Below are 23,843 nucleotides of genomic sequence, written 5' to 3'. Positions count from 1 at the left end.
TGATAGAAAATATTATTATATATCGATAAAGCTTTACGAAATTGGATAACTAGAAGGAGTTAGATATGAAACTGTAAACATGGAGAACTATATAAAATAAACATTACATAGACAGGCATGTGGACAAAATGAGAACGTCAGAAAATTAGAGTTATGAAGTAGTCAAATTATTTTTTGTTTGGTTCCTACCATGCAAAAGGCACAAAAAACATTGGAATTCGATGGTCTTCCTCTATGATATAGTGGCGGGAATTGTTAACTGTATGTATCAAGACGTAAGGAACTCACTCAAAGTGTGATGAAGTTTGGTTCAGAGTGTGCCTCTGAGTATTTCCTCTCCAAAGCACTGCATTGGATGGTGTGTTACATGGTTATTTTGAGATAAAGGACATTTCAATGTTGAATGATATATTTGAAGTATCCAGTTTCAAGAATGTGTTTATCGGCAAATTTATTCATTTGTAACTCTATCTGGAGTATTTTCCAGCTAAATTCAACATTTATGAAAACCCCTTAATGGCTCAGTTTGATCCACAAATATTCATTCAGTTCCATTGTTATCCACTGAATAGATTTTTCTTCCTTCAAACCTTATGAAACATTGATTATCGACAAATGACAGAGCCTCGACTCCAGAAGTACATCGCGAATATGGTTCAAGATTAAAACTGAAAACTATGTTGACGCCTAGATACGAAACAGAGAGGAAAACGCATATCTCTGGTTATACGTTAGGATATGTGGTTATACGAAATAAATTTAAATATAAATTACACTAATATAATCTAATAGATCAGAGGGTCAAAATTCGTTCCAAGCAGGAATCTAACCCATGCCACGAGTAACGGCAAATATCGTCTAACTTTCATGCACCAACGCCCTCGCCCACACAGTTATTCGTTTATCCACAAATAAGAATGAGACAAGGGAGAAAGTAAGAACGACGAATTGCATGAGACCTCATTCTCTAGGCCATCGAAATTTAAATCTCAGCTGATAGAATTTAACATAAGAAGAACAGGACTGAAAAGCAGTCTTATCTGTAATTAGTGAACTTAAGCATTCGATGGGTAATACTTTAAAAACATGTATAAAAAAATAGAAAATTTATTGGTCAGATTAGATGAAATTCCCGACACCGCAAAATTAGTTTACTGGGCGCACACTCCGATTGTTTACACTGCATTTGTTGGTAGTGGTACTTGTATTGTGTGCGATTCTTAGGTTATTTAGCTTACATTTAACCCTAGCAATGGCGTCTAAGGAAGATGCAAGTATCAGTGGTGGTGTCTAGCGTAAACACCAGTCACCGTGGTGTTTCTGTGCGAAAGCTGTGTGACACATGTGGTATTGGTTGATCAACTGTTTACGAAATAAAGAAGCAGAGGGACAAAATATTGAAATCATATTCAGACAATGATTCCAAAAAGCGAATGAGCATTAGAAGAAGAAAATGAAACATGAAAGGTGGTAAGAGTACTGAGTATGACTGAGTGATGATTGAATAGTTTCGACAAGATCGGAGTGACGAAGTGGACTTGTCGAGCAGGATGGTAATGGACCAAGCTCAGTTGTTTCATAAAGAACTTAAATTAGAATATTAGTATGATATAGTAAAGGATGACTTCAAAGTTTCAAGAAGCGTCAAGAAATTTCCATGCATAAAGTGTGTGGAGAAAAACGGTCCGCAGACTACGAAGGAGATGCAGAGTTTGTGGACGAATTTCATAAGATTGTGGTTGATGAGCACCTCAGTCCTGAACAGGTGTATAATGCAGATGAAACCACATTATATTGGCGGTGCACACCTAGAAGGACGCTAACAACGGAGGACGAAGAAGGACTCACAAGATTCAAACAGTCTAATAATAGAGTTAAAATCTTAGGATGCTTAAACCCAGTAAGCACGCCCAGATGAAACCGCTGGCGATAGGAAAAAGTAAATGTCCTAGGGCTTTGGAAGGTATTAAAATTTACCCAGTAACATATTTTGCGAATGCAAATGGCTGGATTATCACCGTGATCATACAAGAATGGTTTCTGATGTCTGGCTTTGGATCGTATTCCTCCACACTAGGTCTTCTTCTTTGACTCGCATCAATTGTGTTAAGGCCTCATGTTTTATTCTGGACCTTGCCTTCGTCTTGATTTTGCTCTGCACACCGAAGCCTCTATGGCATGCCACAGATGACACTGGTAACACCAACACAATTACATCTAGGACTGCAAAGTCTGCAAATACATCTCTGTACTCTTGAAGCAGAGTTGTATAGGCTTCTGTTAGTGTGCAGTTCAATGATTGTATGACTGCCTAGCAAGTAGGTGGTCTCTAGATGTCTCATGCCTAGAAAATATGAAAACCAGTAGTTGCCATTGAGTTTAATGTCTACATTCTTTAAACCACTGGCATATATCTCTTGTTTGTCCATCAGAATGAAGTTTGTCAATCCAAGGAATAATTTTATTCCAAACTTTAAGCCAGGCATCGCACACTTTATTACACTTGGTTACTGCCCCATCTGAAATATCAGTTCTAGCAGCTTTAGCATCAGTTATCTGTTTAACCCCAAGATACTTAGCCAAATTAGCAAACGGCATTTTGTTCAAGTCTGGACGTGTATTGATTTCGAGGTCGCATGCAATATTTATACGGCTACAATCAGAAATGAACACAGTATCAGGGATCGCGCTGGGATTCGCCAATGTCGCAAATTGCGATTTGTTTTCTTTTTAGCGACAAAATATACCATCTGGCGATAGTTTTGGCGACAAAAGTTTTAGCTGCTATAACTGAATGCGGGAATGGAAAATGACTACAGTCGAGCAGACGACGGCAATTGTTTGGTTGAAAGATGTACCATATAAAAGTAGTTTTTACTGCAACTTCAAACCAAAACTGATTACCTTTGAAGCACCGATAAACACTAAGCAAATTTTTAAAAATTTTGTCAGATAGTTCTACAATTATTTGATGTTGCCGCAACAATAATAAATGGGTATTTGTTTAGTCCTTCAAAGAGAGCCTTTAACGGTGCCTTTAATAACACATGCACCCTCATCAAAACAAACCAACGACCTTTGATCAGAGGAAGTCAGCCACAAATTTAAATAAAAGCATCGTTTCATTTTTCATTCTGATTAGAACATATTTATTGTGTCGCGAACAGTTCTTGTTTACAACAAAACGTGCGTACGGAAGACACCTGGGTGGGTGATTTTCTGCATCCCAGATCAAACATTTGTGTCGAAACACGCATGCTTTAAAAGATAGTCAAGAAGAATGTGTATCAGAGCAGCACATCTGAAAATGCTGTGGCTTCAACTTAAGTACCCCAGATGTCCACCCTGCCGCATCGGAAATCCATGATGAAGCAAGCAGCTTTGTAACAGTCAGTAATCCTGACAGCCCTCAACTTCCATACCTTTGTGATTAACTCTACAGTTCCAGTAAAATCTAAATGTTGCCACTTTGGAAGTAGAATATACAGCAACATTCTTTGCAAATACAGTAATTAATAAAACTGTTTCATTTATACCTGTATTGTTGAATTATTATTAAGTGTCCTCGGTTGGTCCGTCAAAACTGTTAATCCGGCAAGGCTTTGGAACCAAGGATGTCGGAAAATCGACAGTTTACATGTATAAGAGTGTAAACGAACCCAGCCTTCTAGTTTACGAGGCCCAAAGCGCCACGCTGGCAGCGGGGTCAGGCCGGTGAATTTACAGTAGTATGCCTAGATTTATTGTCAGTTGGAGCCCGAGGCCCTGAAAGCATCCGTCTTACTTGCCTTGTCCTATCTTCATTCATGGGTGTAAATGGCATACAATTTTTAAACTAAAAAAGTACTAGACATCATTAGAAACATGCACACATAGTACAAAACATATTTACCCAAAAATGGTATAATAAAGTTTACTTCTTTAAACAATAAACGCTTTAAAATAATATTTAACATTAAATATATTACATAGTAACAACATTTTGAAAAACAAAGTTTGTTTGCAGAAACAATTTCCTAGAAAAGATAATGTCACCAATGTTACTGTAATTTTATCGAGCATATGAGGAACAAATTTATTATAAGACAATTGATTTCTTCAATTCTTTCAAATGATTATTAGAAAAAGATAAGATAGACACAGTTCTAATTGTAATGCATTTAAAGGTTCTTATTTCTTTTGCAATTATATTTCTGTAATTCTCATTTTACCATATTCAATACACACCTTGCACAAATTGGAATTGGTACATTAAAAGTAAGCTGAGGTAAAAACTATTTTATGGTAACCATCCTTCCATCAAGAAATTCACATTTATTTAAAATAAACAAATCTCCTTAACCCTAACATGTATACAACATCAGTACTTTAAAATATAATTTCACATCTGAAAATAATTTAGGACCAAGCCAGAAACCTAGGCTAGAATTATAGAACTGTACCACTTCTATTCTTCCATACATATATACCACTGCATTATAGAACTGTACCACTTCTATTCTTCCATACATATATACCACTGCATTATAGAACTGTACCACTTCTATTCTTCCATACATATATACCACTGCATTATTGGTAACCTAATAAATGCAAGAAGGGAAATATGAAAGAAAAACAACCAATAGAAAAGATAAAGTTTGGTAGACGTATGTACAATCAAGCTTTTTAAAGCACTTTCTACTAAAGCATGTAAACCAGTTTTAAAGAACTCGCTTCAAACATTCATCCATCAGCTTTTGCAGACTATAACAGCACCGTCTCCCGTATAATATTCAACGTTATTGTATGATACAATATGCATATTTATGCAAATATAAAATATATTTATTTTTATATGTCACACACACAGCTAATTTTGTAGAAATAAATATTCGTGGCAAACGAATTATATATATATATATATATATATATATATATATATATATATATATATATATATATATATATATATATATATATATGTGTGTGTGTGTGTGTACCCAAGCCATGTGATAAATTCAGCTGCACCCCTGTTCCACCCGTTTACACACGTGGCTGCCTGAGAGAAGATGTTTTTCATTTCACATGAATTTGCATAATAAAAATGTATCATCAACAGCACAATGAATCCACTCTTACACACCAGCAGATGTAGTCTTTTTATTGGTCGATAAATGACTGTGGTTTGAAAAAGAGCCTTAGATTGGCTCATTCATATAGCATGAAAGGTCATACTGAGTCAACTTTCTGAGAAAATTTTACTCGAGCACGCAACAGGTTTTTCGCGATGTTTGTGTTCGGTGGTATGTATCACGGTACTTTTTCACTCCACCGGTACTTCGGTAGTTTTCGTCAGTAAGGAATGTACGGAAATTCTCGAGTAATCTTATTACGAATGTATTGATACTAAAAGTAAGTCTTCATTTTCCATGACAAAATAAATAAAACAATTCTTTTCCACAAAACAGCTGTATTTGGGGCAAATAAATTTCGAATATTACAAATAAAATTATACTTCTGAACCTTTAATCGAATGTTTGACACGTGTCAAATATGTTTACTTGGCGGTAGAATGGGATGTTCTGAAAGGTAGATCTCAGACTTTTTTAAGGTAGGATTAAAATAGAAAAAGAAATGTTGTTCTCTTTTGTTATGTAATAGGTATGCTAATGTGTTAAGTATATGTGTACCTTTGTAAGAATGGAAACCAACTTAAGATTTTCAAGAAAGCTGTTGTTTTATGTCTGATTTTTACGTGCGTGTGTGTGTGTGTGTGTGTGTGAGAAAGAGAGAGAGAGAGAGATTTGGATTTTTTACCTAACGTTAGCAATTTTTTTCAGTCATATCGCTACGATGTCTACTGTATGGCAGTTTATAGTGATGTCTAGCACTAAGGCATCGTGCCGCAGACATGTAGCATGATTGCCCCACCCAGTCACATTATCCTGACACCAGGTCAATCAGTCCTAACACTAACGTCTTAATGCTGAGCGCCTAGTGATGTTGCTGTTAGTACCATTTTTATAAATCTTTGGTATGACTCGGATGGGATTAGGTCCACTAAATACTTTTTTTGTTGGCTTTCATGAGTCAGTCTATGTTGGCTAGCTTTTTGGGGGTTGCTTGCGATTTGTCTCAAGCAGAGATATACCTAAAGATAACTAGTTGTTTTTACAAAATTAATATAATGGATACAATATGGTGTTAGTTTGCTATTAGGAGCAACCAGCTATAATAAAGCTGCAAATACGAAAATTGTCATAGGCCTCTGCACCATACAATTAAATTGCTGGTCACTAATATAATTGAGGTATACGGAGATACGCATTGCACTGTGTTTAAAATTACCGCGATGTACCACGATACGAAATTTTTCGTGGTACTCAGCCCAAGTATGCATATTCATAAGAAACAAGGAAATCCGATAGCAGGCAAGCCACGTGTGAAGAAAAGTAACATAGTGGAATTTCGCAAGTCACTTACATAACACTGATAGAGGTTTAACCATTCTAGCCATGAACGTTTTCTCTTACTATCGACAAATGCACCATTTGTTCAGCATTTATAACTGGCAAGCCATATAGCAACAAATATACCATACACGTCGTTTCTTCGATAAGCTCATACGACCAGTCATGTGAAGACCTTTTATTCCGACGAGTTTTTGGAAACTGACATGGACTAAAGTTTCATGTTCCAAATTCTCTTTTTGTTCTATGAATGATAAGGGCATATATTATATATGAAGGCTAGTTTAGTTATGACAAGCGTGTAACACTATGCTAAATTTTTAAATATAAATGCCTTTTGGCAACAATGTTGGTATATATATATATATATACGCCGCTTATTTTGCTATTGGTTGGGATACATGAAGTCATTAATACATATGCAATAACGGTCTTTGGCCCACGTGTGTTATTGCAGACACAGTGGAATTCAGGATTTTGTATTTAAAACTGCATAAGTATTAGAATATCAAATTCAAAAAGTGTTTGCAACAACTATATCCATAACGTGTCGTTCCGAATTAACGGTCGTGCCATTACCAACAAACATGACGTCATCGGGCGTTTCTGACGATTTTACATCATTATTAACAAGTTTGTGATACTTTGAAATAGAAAACAAATTTCAGCAACATAAATAAACATGAAAAATATATGATATTTAGCCAATATGCATAACTTGCAATAATGTTGGTGGACGAGACAAGAATCACAAGTCTGGTAAGGATATTAATGTTTTTATACGTACACATGTAAACGGAATCCTTCTCATTTGATGAAACAATGACGTGATCACAAAATGACATGTCTTATTCGCCAATATTTTTATACCTTCACGCTGCTGTGTTCATTATGTGGGGATGTAAAAGAAGGTGACCACAAAACGTGACAAAATTCCACAAACGAAAGCCCACAAAGAACCACATATTTAAAAGTATTCAACTCCTTTGCAGGTACGTACATCCGTGTACGTCCTGTAGTGCACGATGACTAACACAATCCACGGTCATGTGAATCATTGTCACCTGAAGGTTCAACAGGATACATTGTTTCAGGTAGATATTCATTGCACTGAGAGCTCTGACATATTACACAAAGAGAGAAATTAATAAGTTTAAAAAATATATTGAATGAAACAAATTCCAGAGCACTGCCATTTTCACCACAGATCAGCAAATTCTGTGCAAAATTAAAATGTGGTCAATCTTGTAATAAATCATTCATTGCAAAAAAGATTGTAAAGCAAATGTCTGAATCACGAGACCACCTTTTGTCCTTTAAAACATATAATTGTCAGTCTATCTCAGATAAGAACCTGACAGGAGATGCGAATTAATAATAATAATAATAATAATAATAACCAGATATCCTTACAGTATGTGCCTATATGACAATCCAAAGGAACAGTGTGTGTATACACCTTCAATTTTTGAAAAGAAGAAAATCATAAGGAAAATTTTAAATGAATGTACGAAGTACAATGCTCAATTTATTCGGGTGCTTGTGACATGAAAAGCAAATGTGAGATATGATTGCTTGCAAAAGTCTACGGATTATAAAAAATGCATTAATTAGTCTACATGTAACAGAAATCAGCAATTTCTGACTATGCCGTACATTCGAGCCGCATTTTCATATATTACGCAAACTACTGTCTGCCTTCTATACGAGGGTAACATATTGTATTTGTCTTGTCAAGAAAAATGTATAACACTTTTTCGAACTGGTTCGATGTTCGAAGGGAAAAAGAAAAACGAAATGTAAATGACAAAGCTGAAGATGTGGTTTATGCTAATTTGTAATGAGCTTTCCCGATGAGAATTATAAAAACTATGTCACAGTATGAAAGAAATGTTCGAACCCTGCATTGTTTGTCGAACGTACTGATCCTATATGTCTTAAATAGGTTGACCAGTTCAGCTGCACTTTGATCCTTATGTTTCTGTAAAATCAATTACGTTTGTTCGGATTAACAAATAATGAAGTTGTAAATATAGGTGATATGCCTTGATGTATGCACTAAAGCAAAACAAAGAAAAGAAGAGATAAAGAAAGAAAATATGTTATAAAAACCGTTAAGAGGAATCCGGTCACTACCTTCTCTGGAAATGAGGTGAGAATTTCAAACAACGAAGTGTCATTTGGTAACGAAAGCTCTATTCCTCTTTCTGAATCATCGAAATCATGCATATGCTAATGTTAAATGGAATATCTATATCACTTATTACTAGTACCAAAAGAAGTATCTAAATTATTGATTACTAGTACCAAAGAAATATATAAATCATTGATTATTAGTACCAAAGAAATATATAAATCATTGATTATTAGTACCAAAGAAATATCTAAATCATTGATTATTAGTACCAAAGAAATATATAAATCATTGATTATTAGTACCAAAGAAATATATAAATCAGTGATTATTAGTACCAAAGAAGTATAAAAAACATTGATTATTAGTACCAAAGAAATATATAAATCATTGATTATTAGTGCCAAAGAAATATCTAAATCATCGATTACTAGTACCAAAGAAATATCTAAATCATCGATTACTAGTACCAAAGAAATATCTAAATCATTGATTATTAGTACCAAAGAAATATCTAAATTCATCGATTACTAGTAAGAAAAGATTAATTGATTACTATATATCCTGTTCTTTCCAGTTGTTATCTCTTTCTTTACTTAGCTTTTAGCTTTCAGCTTACAGTGACACAAAATAATTGTACAGGACTGTATTGTTTATCTTATGAAGATGTACTAAAATATTGTTACAATACTGAATGAATCATATGTGTCGTGTTCATTATGTCAATTAAAACTTTTAAAAAAAACACAAAAAACATTTACATAAAAAGGGGGGAAAATGTGATATTATGCTTCAGGTTTACAGGTTGGAGAAATTTATATTTCAATTTTGACAGTATGACATGGTTGCCCTGAAATGGGTTATTCGTACACAAAAATGCCAGATTATGAACCTAAACTGAAATGCGTGCCTTGCAGCATATATGACAGGAGCTTGTAGGAGTCCAACAGCTGTGATGAAATAAAAAGAGCTTTATTTTCAGATAAAGTGTAAATAGGCTAAAGATTTGAATATCAATTAATTATGTGTGAAATCCAGGAATGATCGATTAATTAATATATTTTATCCAAGAAATTAAGGAAGTGCTGAGAGGTTGTCAAATATGATCCTCACAAATATCGTTGTAACATGCCCACACGATACGAATTTCATGAATGAACGGCAATTTATTTAAATCATGCTAAATATTTACTGATCGACTTATGTTCACTGAATGTGAGTAAATTAAATCTGAGTGATAATGTTTATAAAAAATAAGTTCAATTAAGCTACTTATACAAATTTTTCTAAAAAGCTTATTTGTTGAATTTCTTCACAATTTCCAAACTCCGAGGCTATCGGACATTGTAGTAACGTTGTTTGTCTTGCTTATAACCGTATAATTAAAGCGAGAAGATTACTTCGCCTTACTTCAATATATATGTTTCATTTAACCATTTTTAAGGTTTCATTATTTGCGTACACCGAGTTCTGCAGTGTAACCTTTCCTTGGTATGGTAGATTACTTATTTATGGTACACTTGAGTAACAATAATATCGTTGGACGCGTTTCAGGACACTGTTAAAATAGGTTACATGCATTTCCAATGGACACGTGTGACTACATCCTGACTGTAAATAGAATATGTTAGCAATGGATTTTACACTACTTTGTGACAGAACAGAATTGCATAAAATTTTCTGTTCTGGATTGACGTATTGGCACAGACTAGTTATAACTGGAACAAAGTTCCATTTAAAACGCAACAAAGTCTTAAAAATAATATCCGAAACTCAATGAAAGGTTACATAACATAAATTCTCTATTGTATATTAACAGCAATGTAACATCTTCAACCTATTAACATGCACTTTTTGCACAACACTTCATTTGTGAATTAACGCCATATCGTCTTTTCTTTTATAGTAATGAAACTAATCTCTCCTTTCTTTCCGACACACCGTTTTGTACTCGCTTATACGTCAGATCCAGTTCCAAACTGCATAGACCAATATTGGCCGTTGCATGACTTACCGGCACGTCTGGGTCTATGCGGTTTGTTAGGAGTGATCAGTAGAACACATAACATAGACCTTCATCTGCCGGCTATAAAGTTTGCAGTTGGACCAGACTTTCAATCGAGTCTAGACGGTAGGTCGATACTTCTGTGTATGTCCAGATTTAATTCTTCAGCTTTGTGTTACCGGGTCGCCGTTAGCCTACAACGTTCGTTATTCTCGGAATTATCATCTTGATCGGTCTTGTCATTTAAATGGTTCATGTTCATGGTATTTCCATTTTTAATCAGGGAACTCTTGCTTACATCTGTCAACACATGCGACTTAACAAAGACCCGGAACACTCTTAACAAAACTTTCCGGAACCTGCGTCCGACAGCAGTGTATATTAGAAAGTTAACAGACGAATTAAGCACAAACAATGTATTGCTGATACACAGCCAATTTAAAAAAACGTCTGGTTCTAGGAATTCGAATTGGGCAACTAATCCAGGAGTTTGGCAGATTATGAAGACCAGCACAATGATAATTAACACTAACGCCATATTAGCCTCGTTATCGTCCTGAATACTAGTTCCGATGCGCCGTTTTCTCATCTTCATTAGTTCCACCACTAGTAGAGTATTTAGCACTCCTAGTGCCAGAAGTGGCACTATGTAGATTAACACCATGTACATCCACACACTGTACACTTTGGAAAAGAAATATTCTTTTCCGAAGGAGGTCGTTACGATTGCAAAGCACTCCCTCATATCCGGCGCTCCACATTCGTGAAAAGTTGTCGCGAAACATCGAGGAATATTATATGCTATGGACACCCACACGATAATGAGCAGTGTTATAAATGCGTTCCTTTTGTTACAAATTTTTACAGCATAAAACGGTATGCATATGGCAATAAACCGCTCAACGGACACAGCAACCGTCACCCAAACGTTTATCATCTGCAGGGACATCACAATAAAGTTTGTTGGAGTGTATATTTTCGGATATATTACGTCCGTATACAGCCACATATTCGGATTGAGTTGCGTTATAGCAACAGTTGTCAGTCCTACACAAGCGCCTATAATGATACCTGTGTCCGTGATAACAAGCGTTCGTAGGAAGTAGATCGTGGTGGACTGCATTTCCCGCCGCCATAATACAATAATAGTAAGGATATTTCCGATAATTCCAATACCGGAAATGATCGGGATCATGATTCCCCAAAAGATAAACATCAGCTGTCTGGCCTTTGCTCCATCGTCCTGTAAATATTCATTGTTTCCGTAAGACAAGTTGACCTTAAAGTTTACTTCGTCCATCATGATGACTATTTCTTAGATACGCTCTTTATTCAACCTTTCTTCTTTGTGTGTGTTATCTACAGACATAAAGTACTTTTGAAATCGCAGTTTGTCATGTGTGTCTTCCTTTTACGACAGTGCCTCATCGCTGTAGTTGTATAAAAGTTCTTACTAGTATACAAGACACGTCTTTGTACATGATTTATGACATAACGCATTAATCAGCCAACGGTATATTTGAATTGTTTCTATGGATTGTTCACTAGTTCACCGACTTCTTTCTTACATACGCCCGGGAGAAATACCTGCTCAAAACAACATACTATTAGGTCCTCTGTAAATGGACTCTTCCGCCTTATTCTAATTCGTTCTCTGAACAGATGAGCTCTCTGCCTGAAAAAGAAATAAGGACTGTATGAAAGCATCATCATTTGAAGAAGGCTGTTAATTTATACACAAAAAAGAGAAAGATAAAACTAAGTTCCCACATGGAGAGTAGCCTGTAGAAAGTTTTACCCAAGATGTCGCACTTCTTTTGAGTAAATAAAAGTGGCGTAAACCGTATAGTCACATCTTTCCCTTCAAAATCAGGCTCGAGAAACTGACTGACTGACTGAATGTGTGTACGTATATACATATGTATGTATGTATGTATGTATGTATGTATGTATGTACTCGCACACAATTTTCAACAACGTAATCAAAATACAACTTTATTATCTGCATTCTATCAAGTAGAAGCATTCCTTTATTGCCAGCAATTGGATTTTGACAAAATTAATTTGAAAATATTTCATACAGAATTGCTGAAAGTTATGGACAACACATAGAATGTTTTATCAGGCTTTGTAGTGTATAATGTTGGCATATATAAATGGTTTAGAAAGAAGAAAGTTACACTCTGTTCCTTTGTTTGGCAAATTACTTTTTGATTAATGATGATTCTATTTATTAAAAATTATTTAATAAAGTTTCAGTAGCACCATAATCATAGGTTTCTTAATTGTAAACATATAACCCCAATTGTCAAATATATATCCCCAATTGTCAAATATATATCCCCAATTGTCAAATATATATGCCCAATTGTCCATTGTTTTTGTGCGTGTTAGCCTAAGTAACTACTTTGTAATATTTTAAAAGTATCACCTGTATTTGATTGTATTACTGTATTGTTAGAACGTGGGTAACTTTCTGAATGTTCAATTTTAATTTTAAAACGCATTTATGCGAACGGCAGCAAATTATAGACAATTCAGACACTCTTGAAAAGGTTTTAGCGCGTTTAATATTCGACCTATAAACAAATATTATCTACAGTTCTGATTGATGCAACTGGAGCGTGTGTTGCTGTGTTTCACAATTTTTTTAAAGAATAATATTAATTATATTCATTTAAAATTTATTTAAAGATTTCTAAATTTTAATTTCCATAATTGTTGAATATATGTCCAAAATTTCAGCTTCTTTATTATGTATTAATTTAAATGACCACTAAGGAACAAATGGAAGTGTACTGATATTTTCTCCTTTATTTATCAGCAGTAAATAGATTTATTGTTCTTTTAAAAGTAATTATTTTAAAATGTAGTTTTGACAAACTGCCTAAGTCACGAACGGTCAGGAACATTTAGAATAAGGCGCTAACATGGTAGGACCAATCAATAGCAAAGATTTATAGCGCACAATGATATATATATATATATATATATATATATATATATATATATATATATATATATATATATATATATATATATATATATATATATATATATGCTAATATGTTTATCCAATTTACAATTAAGACATGTTAATTTCACTCATTTAAAACTTATTTTTGTTTTTAAAATAAGAACAATTTGAATTTTTTACTTAGCTATGCCAAAATGTATTTGTTGTCCTCATCATGCATCAAACACACTAGTGGTCTTACAAAACCGGGGAGTTTTAGCACAACTTCTTTCTCTGTCACCAAATGATAGAATTTGATTCAGAATACATTTTTATATTTTTTTAAGAAAATATAGTCGTGCCAAACTGCGGAAAGTCATCAATAGCCGAGAAAATTTATGAAAAGGTTTTACATGTTTAATGTTAGACCAACGAATCGAAAGACCTACTATGCGGAAAGAATTTCCAGGAATTCAAGTGAATAGAATTTCAAGGAATTTGAAGTGAATAGAACAATTCAAGCGAAAAGAATTGCCAAGAATTCAAGATAAGACCATTTCTTACTCGTAAGAGTCAAGCTTAAAAGTATCTCTGATATTCTTCAGTAGTACCATCATTATCAAATTAGCTGCTTTGGTGAGTAAATAGGGTGTTAGTTTGGAACCAGATTCATTCTGGAAAAAGTAGACACCATTAGAAACCTTTTGGTTTAACCAATGTCGTTAGGATCCTCCATTCAAGGGGTATATTGTGATTGCACGATTGTAAAGACAGTCGTTATGGCAGTCATGTTAGATGAACGCCTGTCCTCATTTTCATTTAAGACCCACTAAGTATCATAAAATGTCTACTGCTAAAAGGCATATCTTGATATAGCCATCCATGTGGAAAGGAGCAGCGAAAATACTATTTTCAAGATATGACTTTCCATTCAGGAGTGGCAATAACAAGATTTTTACGATAGCTGCAGTGGAGGTCATGCTGGACGTCACATCGGAACCACTTTTAAATTTAAGACCAACTGGACATCAAAAGAAGTCTTCTGGTGAAAACTAACTCCACGTCAAACATGACTCTTTGTTCAAGTAGATTTGTGTCAACAATACTTTCAAGATGACTGCTGTGGCGGCCATATTAGTCATCATCTCGGCACTATTTGCATGTAGACCCAACTTAAACAACCAGAAAAGTCATCAAATTAAACCCCATTGTAGACATGGCCGTCCATTCAGGAGGACTAGCAATAACAAGATGTAATAGTGTGAATTTTGTTGACGTTATTGTAACACATAAGGAAGTGAACTTTTCAGACGTCATTGTGACACAGAACTATTTTAAGTTAATATAAGTGATTATGTACCGTGCTAAATCAAGGGCATACGTAAGGATACTGTACTTTAATGTGTTTGGTGGGGACATGATTGATTCTTAATGAAGTTCCGTCTGATAACTGTGTCGTGCGAATTTGGTCACAAGGAGGTGAATTGGTTAGTATATAGCAAAATACAAAGTATTGAAATGTTGCAGAAATAGCGTTTGTACTTGTTAAAATATTTGTCACAAGTTGAAAATTTGTAGAGATCGGGTTATTATGGAAAGCGGGAAAATATGGAATGTTTCAAACGTCAATGGGCGTGTGTTAATAACAGCGGTTAGATAATCTAAAGCCTGACTGGACAGGTTAAATCAAGGGTGGATTTCACAGGCGATATCTCGTGTTTTATAAATGTTCTACTTTGGTATGAGTCTTAAGATAATTGATTCAATTTATTGTTTGAAGTGAAGGATATTATAAAACTAAACGAAAACATTACCATAAGCATAATACTGACCTTTGTCCACATACTATGCGAAGGAACAGTTTGATAAACAAGGGCAGGTCTTACCAAAAGTCTCTAATTTATTAAACATATAACTGGAGGAAGTCAGTAGTTACATGGGACACTATGATTGTACATTAAAAAGACTGAAAATTTAACATTAGTGGTTTGGGGCTGATATGGAATCTTAGGCAAATCAACATTGCTGGGCCATCACGGGGCCCTACGGAACTTTACATATTGATGGGAAGGTATGGGTCCCTACAGGACTTTAACATTAGCGGCTTTTGGGGGCCTACTGAATTTAACATAGATGGTATGGTATAGGACCTTATGGGGTCTTAAGATTACGGATGTCACTATGATCATCTATGGAACTTTAATATCACTAAGCCACTATGGGCATATATAGGAATTTAACACTGGAGACCACTATGGCCATCTAATTGAATTTACAATTACTGGGCCACTACAGCCCCGTCTGGGGCCTAACGGTGAAGCAAAGTGTGGGCTGTTATATCCCCCTATGGAATTTCATATTAGTGGCTTGTAGCTTCCAATGGGAATTAACATTATGGAAAAGTTGGGCCACTATGACCTGCTAAGGGAATTTAGCATAAGTGACCAATATTGCTTAGATTGGTTTGATATTTTACGGCACAGAACACAGTAAAGTTATTAGTGTCTATGCCATCGGATAAAGGCTAAAGACACACCATCGTAACCATCCCTGGTCCTATGGTAGAATTAAAACAAGCCCCATTTCAAATTAAATTGGGTAAATGCTAGGGGGCTTACGTGGCTTTAACACTGGGGGACAATATGGATCTTACAAAGCCATAATCAGTTTATATTTGTGTGAAATTAACATGACAGGACACTAAAGTGGTTACCAGATGGTCAGATACACCTAGGAGAAGGAAAGGGCTTACTCTGGCTGCCCAAAATTATTATGACTGACCATTAAATTGTCTGACTGATTAAAAACTATTATGACTGATCAATACCTACTGGGACTAAACAACAACTATTGTGAACAACAAATGCTCATTCTGACTGACACTTATATATTCTGACTTCCTGAATAAAATCCATTCCGATTAACCAAAACCAGACCTGACAGACCAACATTTATTCTGTCTAGCCAACACCATAGGCATGAATGTGCATTTAACATGCCGGTTTTATAAAGTTGGGCATTATGAGGTATTAAGTAAACGTAGACATGACGTAAAAGAAGTGACAATAATGAAGATTAATATACTAGTGCAGAAAAAGCAATAGCACAGATCATGCAACCATCCAAAGGAGACCAATAGCAGAAAACATATATACATTGTAACACCACATATAAATGAGTGGCGAAACATATACATCTATTCGGACTGATAGATTACAATCTGACTAACCAGCACCTATTCTTACTCAACAATAGTTACTGTGACTGACTGATACTTAATTATACTTATTCTAACTGATTGTGATTGACCAATATATCTTGTACCTGAACAACAAATCTTCCTAGACTGACTGACCAATACTTATTTGAATGAACATGATATATTCTCTCTGATCAACGCCTATAGTGACTGACCAACGATATAGTCATCAATTTGATTGCAACATGACTATGTTGAAAAGGTTGAGCCACTATGGGGTAGTATGATAATGTTGATACACGGGCCAAAAGAATGGAAAACATGCGACGATTATCAATACACATACCTTGTAATAACCCAACGGGGTTAAATAGCAGGTAATAGACATACGTTGTAATAAATCTACAAAGATATAGGGTTTGGGAAGAAAAGCACATGCACTGTAACATACCCGCTGCGATGAATGTCCAAACGTGGACATTTGTTGTATTAAACAAACATGAATGAATGGCGGTAAACATACATACAATGTAGCAATAGCAAACCCACAGTAACCAATTCCAGGATATAGACATGCCATGTAACAGACATATGGGGGATCAGTGGTGCGAAATAGACATACACTGTAACAAACACACTGTGGTATGTTTAGAAATGCAGAATGTACATCAATCCATGTAGAAACAATACGAAAACAGGTTTTATTTATGAAATTTCGTGATCTACAAATTAGAGAGGCATCGAAAGAAACTAACATTTAATTTGAAACATAAAGAATATTGTTGTATGGAAGAACACTTTAATAAACAAATGGCAGACCTTGCATACGATATTGTTATCTAACACTACAAGTATTTTCAACGAGAAAAAAAAAACAAGAGTAAAGTGTTCAATATTATCGTCGAGATTCACCGAAGGTTATTCGAAATTACTTCAGACTAGCAAATGAAGACTACTAAGCCATTCTCTGTAGGAAATTCAATCCATCTCCTGTTGCTAAATGCAACTGACAATTTGTACTCAAATTTCAAGAGAATATAACAAACGTATGTCATATTTCAAGTAAAATTTTTTTTAGGATTTTTATTTATGCTTTCTTCCACGCAGTTATATTGTGAATGTAGTTTTCTCTTGTTATGATCATGAGAGCTTTTTTTTCCCTCCCATACGTAAAATACAAGCATATTACTCTATAACACGCGCTTTGTTCGTGTTTTATTGTTGGTTTTAAATAGTTTGGACGAATATTTGTTTTCTTAGATATATGGTTGTCCCTGAAAGTGATCGGCTTGAAAAGGGGTCCTAGGAAAATTATGGATTATCCATTATGACTTGAAGGTGTTTCAGTTCCTCCCTCGTCAACGATCCAGTGATGCTAACTGCATCGTATAATTGTTGTTGTCGTGTTTGTTGAGAATGGGTGATGGACTTGATATTTTCAAAGTTGTGTCTTTTCCTCTTAAGTTTGGCTAAAGTGATATCCTATAACGTTCTTGTATCTTTAAATTCGGTCAGTAATCTGGTATTATATATCCACAGTTTCTGTAATCAATCTTTGACTAGACTTAGTCTGTTGATCTGCTACTGTCGTGAATTTCATGCCCCGTCCCCTTTTCTTGTTTATGTTATCCAAAAGTTGAACTCTATCAAACAAAGCAGCGATATCTTTTTAATTCTTTATTTGAAATTGGTGTAAGTCGTTCTAAGTTAAAAAAAGTTGTGGGATTTCCCAACCATCTTTCATGTAGGATTCTTACAATGAATGTGCTTTTGTTTCTCCTGCTCCTCGATATTCAGGCTATATCATTCCTATTCACACTTCCATAGGGCCGCATTGTGCCCCAACAATTTTAAAACTGACATGTTACATTTCTAAAGATGGTTATGGTGTTCGTTTGCTATTATAAGTGATGGTCAGTCAAGATAGTGGTATTAAACGAACATATTTGTTAAACAATCAGAAAAGGTGTTGGTCATAAAGAATTGGTAATGGTCTGTCAAACTATATGACAGTTATTAATAATAGGAGTTGGTCGTCATAATAGGTATTGATAAGTTAAAATGCGTGCTGGTCAATCCGAATGGTGCCGTATGGTATGAATAGCTAATGGAAAGTCGAAATAGGTGATGGCGAGGGGGAATAAGTGATGGTTTTTCAAAATAGATATTTGTCGGTCCGAATAGGTTTTGGTCTGATGAAATAAGCTTTGTTCAGTAAGGGTATGTGATGGTTAGTCAGAATAGGTGGGTATTGATGAATCATACATTGGTGTTGGTATGTCAGCTACAATTGGTGTTAGTCGGTCACAATCGGCATTGGTCACTTAAAACCTGTTTATGTCACCTAGAATTGTATCTGATCATTTATAATAACTAATGATCAGACAAATTATTGGTTAGCCCGAATATGCGTTGTACAGCCAGAAGAGGTATTTGCTAGTCACAACAGATGATTGTCAGTGACAATAAGTGATGTTACTAACAACTGTAGTTCGTTCGTAACTGTATGTATTAATCAGTTATAAAATGTGTTGTTAATTCATATAGTTGCTGGACATTGAGAATAGCTCCTGTTCAGTCAGAATAGATGATGCTTAATTGAACATATGGTAATTATTAATAGGTTTTTGTCAGTCAGGATAGGTGTTGATCAGGTAGAATATATCTCTTAGTCCGTCAGAATAGGTCTTGATCAATTAAAATATGTTGGCCAGTCGCAAAAATGTTTTAGTCAGGAAAGGTTTTGGTCGGTAAGAATAGGTTTTAGTCAATCAGAATTGGTCTTGGTCAGTTCGAAGAGGTCTTGGTCAGTCACAGCTCGTACTGGTCTTACCGTATAGGTGTTCGTCAATTAGAACAGGCTATGGGCAGTCAGAATAAATATTTATTGGGTACAAGTCACACCCAGCGCCGAAAAGAAGCTGACCCAGCTACGAGAAGGCAATTGATTCAGGACGTGCAACGTTAAGTGGAGAAAGACAAGTGACAATAAAAGATTGTCCAACTGGTAAGCCAGGTAGCATGGACCAGATGGTCTTTACGAGAGAGGAAGCTAACTAATCCGATATCTACAATTGCAAACCTCTCCGGGACCTTTTGTTCCTGAGATTAGTATAAGAGCTTTTGTCAGCTAAAACAAAACTGCTCTAATACAATGCTGCTACTGATGGAAACAAACATGACAAGGTCCGAGAGAGAGAGAGAGAGAGAGAGAGAGAGAGAGAGAGAGAGAGGGAGAGAGAGAGAGGGGGGAGCTCAGCAGCAATCACCATGCCAAGATTTATGAACCGTTTCAAAGTCAAAGAAACCAGTAACACGTCTCCACAGACGAGGGGAATCCTCGATAAATCAAATAGCTGATGAGACATGCGTGCGAACCTGAGGAAGAAATCTTTTTTCATAAATTGCCCAGACGTCTCCATATCCAAATGTAGTGATTTGGTCAAAGGCTAGGAAGAACCTGTTGGCTACTGAGTTAACTCTGCATTGGGAGAAGAGGTTTGGTGAGGCTCACCAAAGTTGACTAATTATGCAGAGCTGATAGATACATGCAAGAGCAGGGGATGGAGTACTTGTTTGTTCTTTGTGGTTGGCCATCATATGGTTTTCTGCTCAATCGGTATGGAAGATGATTGGTGTACTAGGGATAACTGAGAAATAACGCAAAGTATTGGTTCAAACACCGAGCAAACTGAAATAGCATCCATCTGGTTATAGATGAAGCGTGTGGATATGGGCTGGTCCCCTACTTCCAACACGTAGTGACTGATCCACACTGCCTCCCAACTATTACAAAGGTGTTCCTGAAAATTGGCGAAACACCCAGCGATCGATGGTCCCGGCTAAAGATGTTGGTGGTGCAGTTATGGATACACTGTATTATAATATTCATCAGACAGAAAAAAGATGATGGCAAGTCTGGATACATCCTTGTGTGTTATTAAGTGTTTCTGATACACTCTGTTCAAGTTTCATAACCTAAACAGTGTCTCGTCATTTGAATTTCTCATAAGACCCATAGTGTTAAAGCTTCCATCACCCCACTAGCATTCCACAATGATAAATTTCAACAGGGTTCTATAAACCATTAATATTAATTCTCCACAGGGGCACACCATCGCAAAATTTACCATAATGATAACTCTTATAGTGGACGATAAAGCGTTAAATTCCCATTGGGGGTTGTTGTTGTTCTAGGATTTAACGCCATTTTCAGCACAAGATAGGCTATACATGGCGGCCAGTATAACTGGTGGAGGAAGAACCCTGGAAAACCCAGGGAAGAACCACCGACCCACGAGAAGCTACTGGCAGGCTTTCCCACGTACCCACGCTAGCCGAGCCTTGGACTCGAACCCACGCAGACAGAGGTGAGATGGCAGTGATCCGGAACGGTGAGCGCTTTAGACCACTCGGCCACTAGGGGCCCCCTCCCATTGGGGGACATAGCGGTCCATAATTTGCCTTAATTTTAATATCTATGGCGGCATGGTGTCCCAATATCATTAAATTCACTTAGATTTCCATACTGGCCCACAAGGTTAATTTTTTTATAGATAGCCATAACCGCTCAGTAATGTTAAAGTTCCGAATATAGCTATGGTGGTATTGGTAATGTTAAAGTTTCGAACATCCTCATACCATACCAACCATGTTCACGTTCCACAGGACCAAATTTTCGCATAGCGGCATACAGTCCCATCTATGAGCAATTACCTATACCGGCCAAATATTACCATGTTAAATTCCAGTAGAGTCCTATAAGGTCGAAGTAATTAATCCAACTTTTCCCTAGTGTCCCCCGACAACTACTGACGTTACCAACTGTGACGCGTCAGAAGAAACAGTCCTGTTAAAAAAAACAACGCTCTTTATGGACCGACCACATGAATTTCGGGATGGGGGCAGTGGCTGAAACTTTGTTTCGAACCGGAATATTTGTCTTCTCTTGCTTCAAGATAATGTCAATATGGAGTGTCCATTCATTTGTCACAGGTATGAAGATAAGTTGGCATTAGTCAGGTATAAACACCCATACAATTAGAGCTTGTAATTTTCGTTCACTACAAAGGCACTGAAGAGAAATTCATTATAATAACACTAAGCGAGTTTCTCTCTCTCTCTCTCTCTCTCTCTCTCTCTCTCTCTCTCTCTCTCTCTCTCACACACACACACACACACACACACACACACACACACACACACACACACACATATACATACACACACATACACACATTCTCGCAGAATGGCACGTCTCCTTGAAAAGTTTGTTAATAAATGAATATTCTGACATACATAATACAATACAAGATTTAAACTAAAATAACTGAGAAACAACACGAATCGTGTAGCAAAAAAATGTAAAGTTGTGTGTATTGTATATTCTGTGTATGTGTATGTGTGAGTGTGTGTGTGTGTGTGTGTGTGTGTGTGTGTGTGTGTGTGTGAGAGAGAGAGAGAGAGAGAGAGAGAGAGAGTTTATTTTATTCCATACTTAATTCGTGTCAGCGTTTCTTGTATGTGATATGCCGGATACTGACCTTTTCTGGCGGTATATGACTCGTTTTATTCCTTACGCATCACAATGCGCCATAAATCGTAGTAGATGTAAAATATTTTTCTCACTAAAGTCCCGCATTAACGATAATGATGAGTAATACATGGAACATATATTTTTAACCAACTTTCGTCATCAAATCCAACACTCGAACATTGACCCGGTCCAAATTTCATCTAGTCGTGGTATTCTAATGCTTGAATTTTTAACACTGACTGCTGACACATCATCAGGGCTGAACATAGTCCGGGGCGATAAGATACAATCCTCGGCTAATATATATACTACTGTATCAACTAAATAGAGATATCACAGCCGTTAAATAACTAAGTCGGGTTGGCAGTACGATAAAAAAGCCTTCACGCATTGTTATCTGATTCAACTAATGCCATCTGTATATAATCGTAGTGCAAATTTTACAATTCAGGAAAGAAGGCACCGTTATCAAGTCCCTACGTCCTTGAGTATAAATAATAGTATATGAGACCACAATATAATGGTTTCCCGAAAATTAAACAAGCAAAACGGGACGATCTGGATGGATTTTTGGTGGTAAAACAATCACACGGAGGGAGGTTTGCATGAATGCGCATGTCTAAGCTGGATAATTAGCTAACAGAGCTGCATTCTAGTCCATGACATATTTATTCACAGACTTTGCATAATTATACTAATATATTAACTGCCCACCTCATGCTGTCCATAATAAATTTAAAATCTCACTCAGTCAGCGCATTCCATTCCTTAGACGTTCACCATGTCAATTGTTTACATTTAGGAGCATAATAAAATTCCATCTTATCCACTTTATACAATTGATGACTTCATTAACCATTAACGGTCAGCACTGTACTAAATTCGTCACTGTAACTCTACTCCAAAACGTAACTAAGCTACAGAACTGACTAACTGACCAACAAACTGACCAACAAACTGACCACTAATTGACTGACTAATCTCCTATGACTGGTTTCTAACTTTATATTTCAATTTTTCTATTGACTTTTCACTCACTGACAGATTTCGACCTCTGGCAATAATCAACGCTATCAACCAGTCTACTCAATTTAAGGACGGAGGAGTTATTATGCGTCCTGCATTTCGAATATAACATTGGTTAACAAATCGACTAATAGTATTTAAACGACCGATACAAATTTCAGTATGTCGACAGTCAAGAAGACATACTTAGAATACTAAAACAACGCACGTACACACACATACACACACACCGATGTCAGACGCAATATTAACCAATCAAAAGATTCATATTGATTCAAAAGGTGGTCTTTTCAGAAGTTTTCCAAATAACATATCTAACTTATACGATAAACACAATTCGAAAACAACGTTAGATTTGCTTGGAGAGAAATAAGTGTCAAGAAATGAAAATTAGCATATATATCCCCAATTTCCTGAGCCTTACTTAAAAAATTAAGATATAAATGCAAGCGAACATTTCACAGAGATTTTTGTGATGGCAAAGGCAATACGAAAACATGGTTACGATAACATGCACTTCTTATATCATGTTAGG

The 23,843-nt window shown here is 35.9% G+C and overlaps 1 protein-coding gene across 13 annotated transcripts in view; it reads right to left on the bottom strand.

The window, feature by feature from the left end:
- Positions 1–7,212: 7,212 nt before the first annotated feature.
- LOC149803077 (FMRFamide receptor-like) overlaps positions 7,213–23,843 on the bottom strand; it is a 318,116-nt gene continuing 301,485 nt past the window's right edge. For 7 of the 13 annotated variants that reach the window (XM_089952652.1, XM_089952653.1, XM_089952659.1 and 4 more), the window contains one exon: positions 7,213–12,266. In XM_089952652.1, the coding sequence (XP_089808778.1) occupies positions 10,767–11,894 (1,128 nt within the window). In that variant the 5' untranslated portion in view covers positions 11,895–12,266 and the 3' untranslated portion in view covers positions 7,213–10,766. Of the gene's footprint in view, positions 12,267–22,289; positions 22,764–23,843 lie in introns of those variants that run through there. The other 6 variants (XM_089952664.1, XM_089952665.1, XM_089952660.1 and 3 more) reach the window with 2 other exon arrangements.

Source organism: Sinohyriopsis cumingii, chromosome 3, assembly GCF_028554795.1.
Source record: "Sinohyriopsis cumingii isolate HCF-2022 chromosome 3, ASM2855479v2, whole genome shotgun sequence".
NCBI lineage: Eukaryota > Metazoa > Mollusca > Bivalvia > Unionida > Unionidae > Sinohyriopsis > Sinohyriopsis cumingii.
Note: the sequence above shows the minus strand (reverse complement) of the source record. Positions and strands in the feature narration are given on the sequence as shown.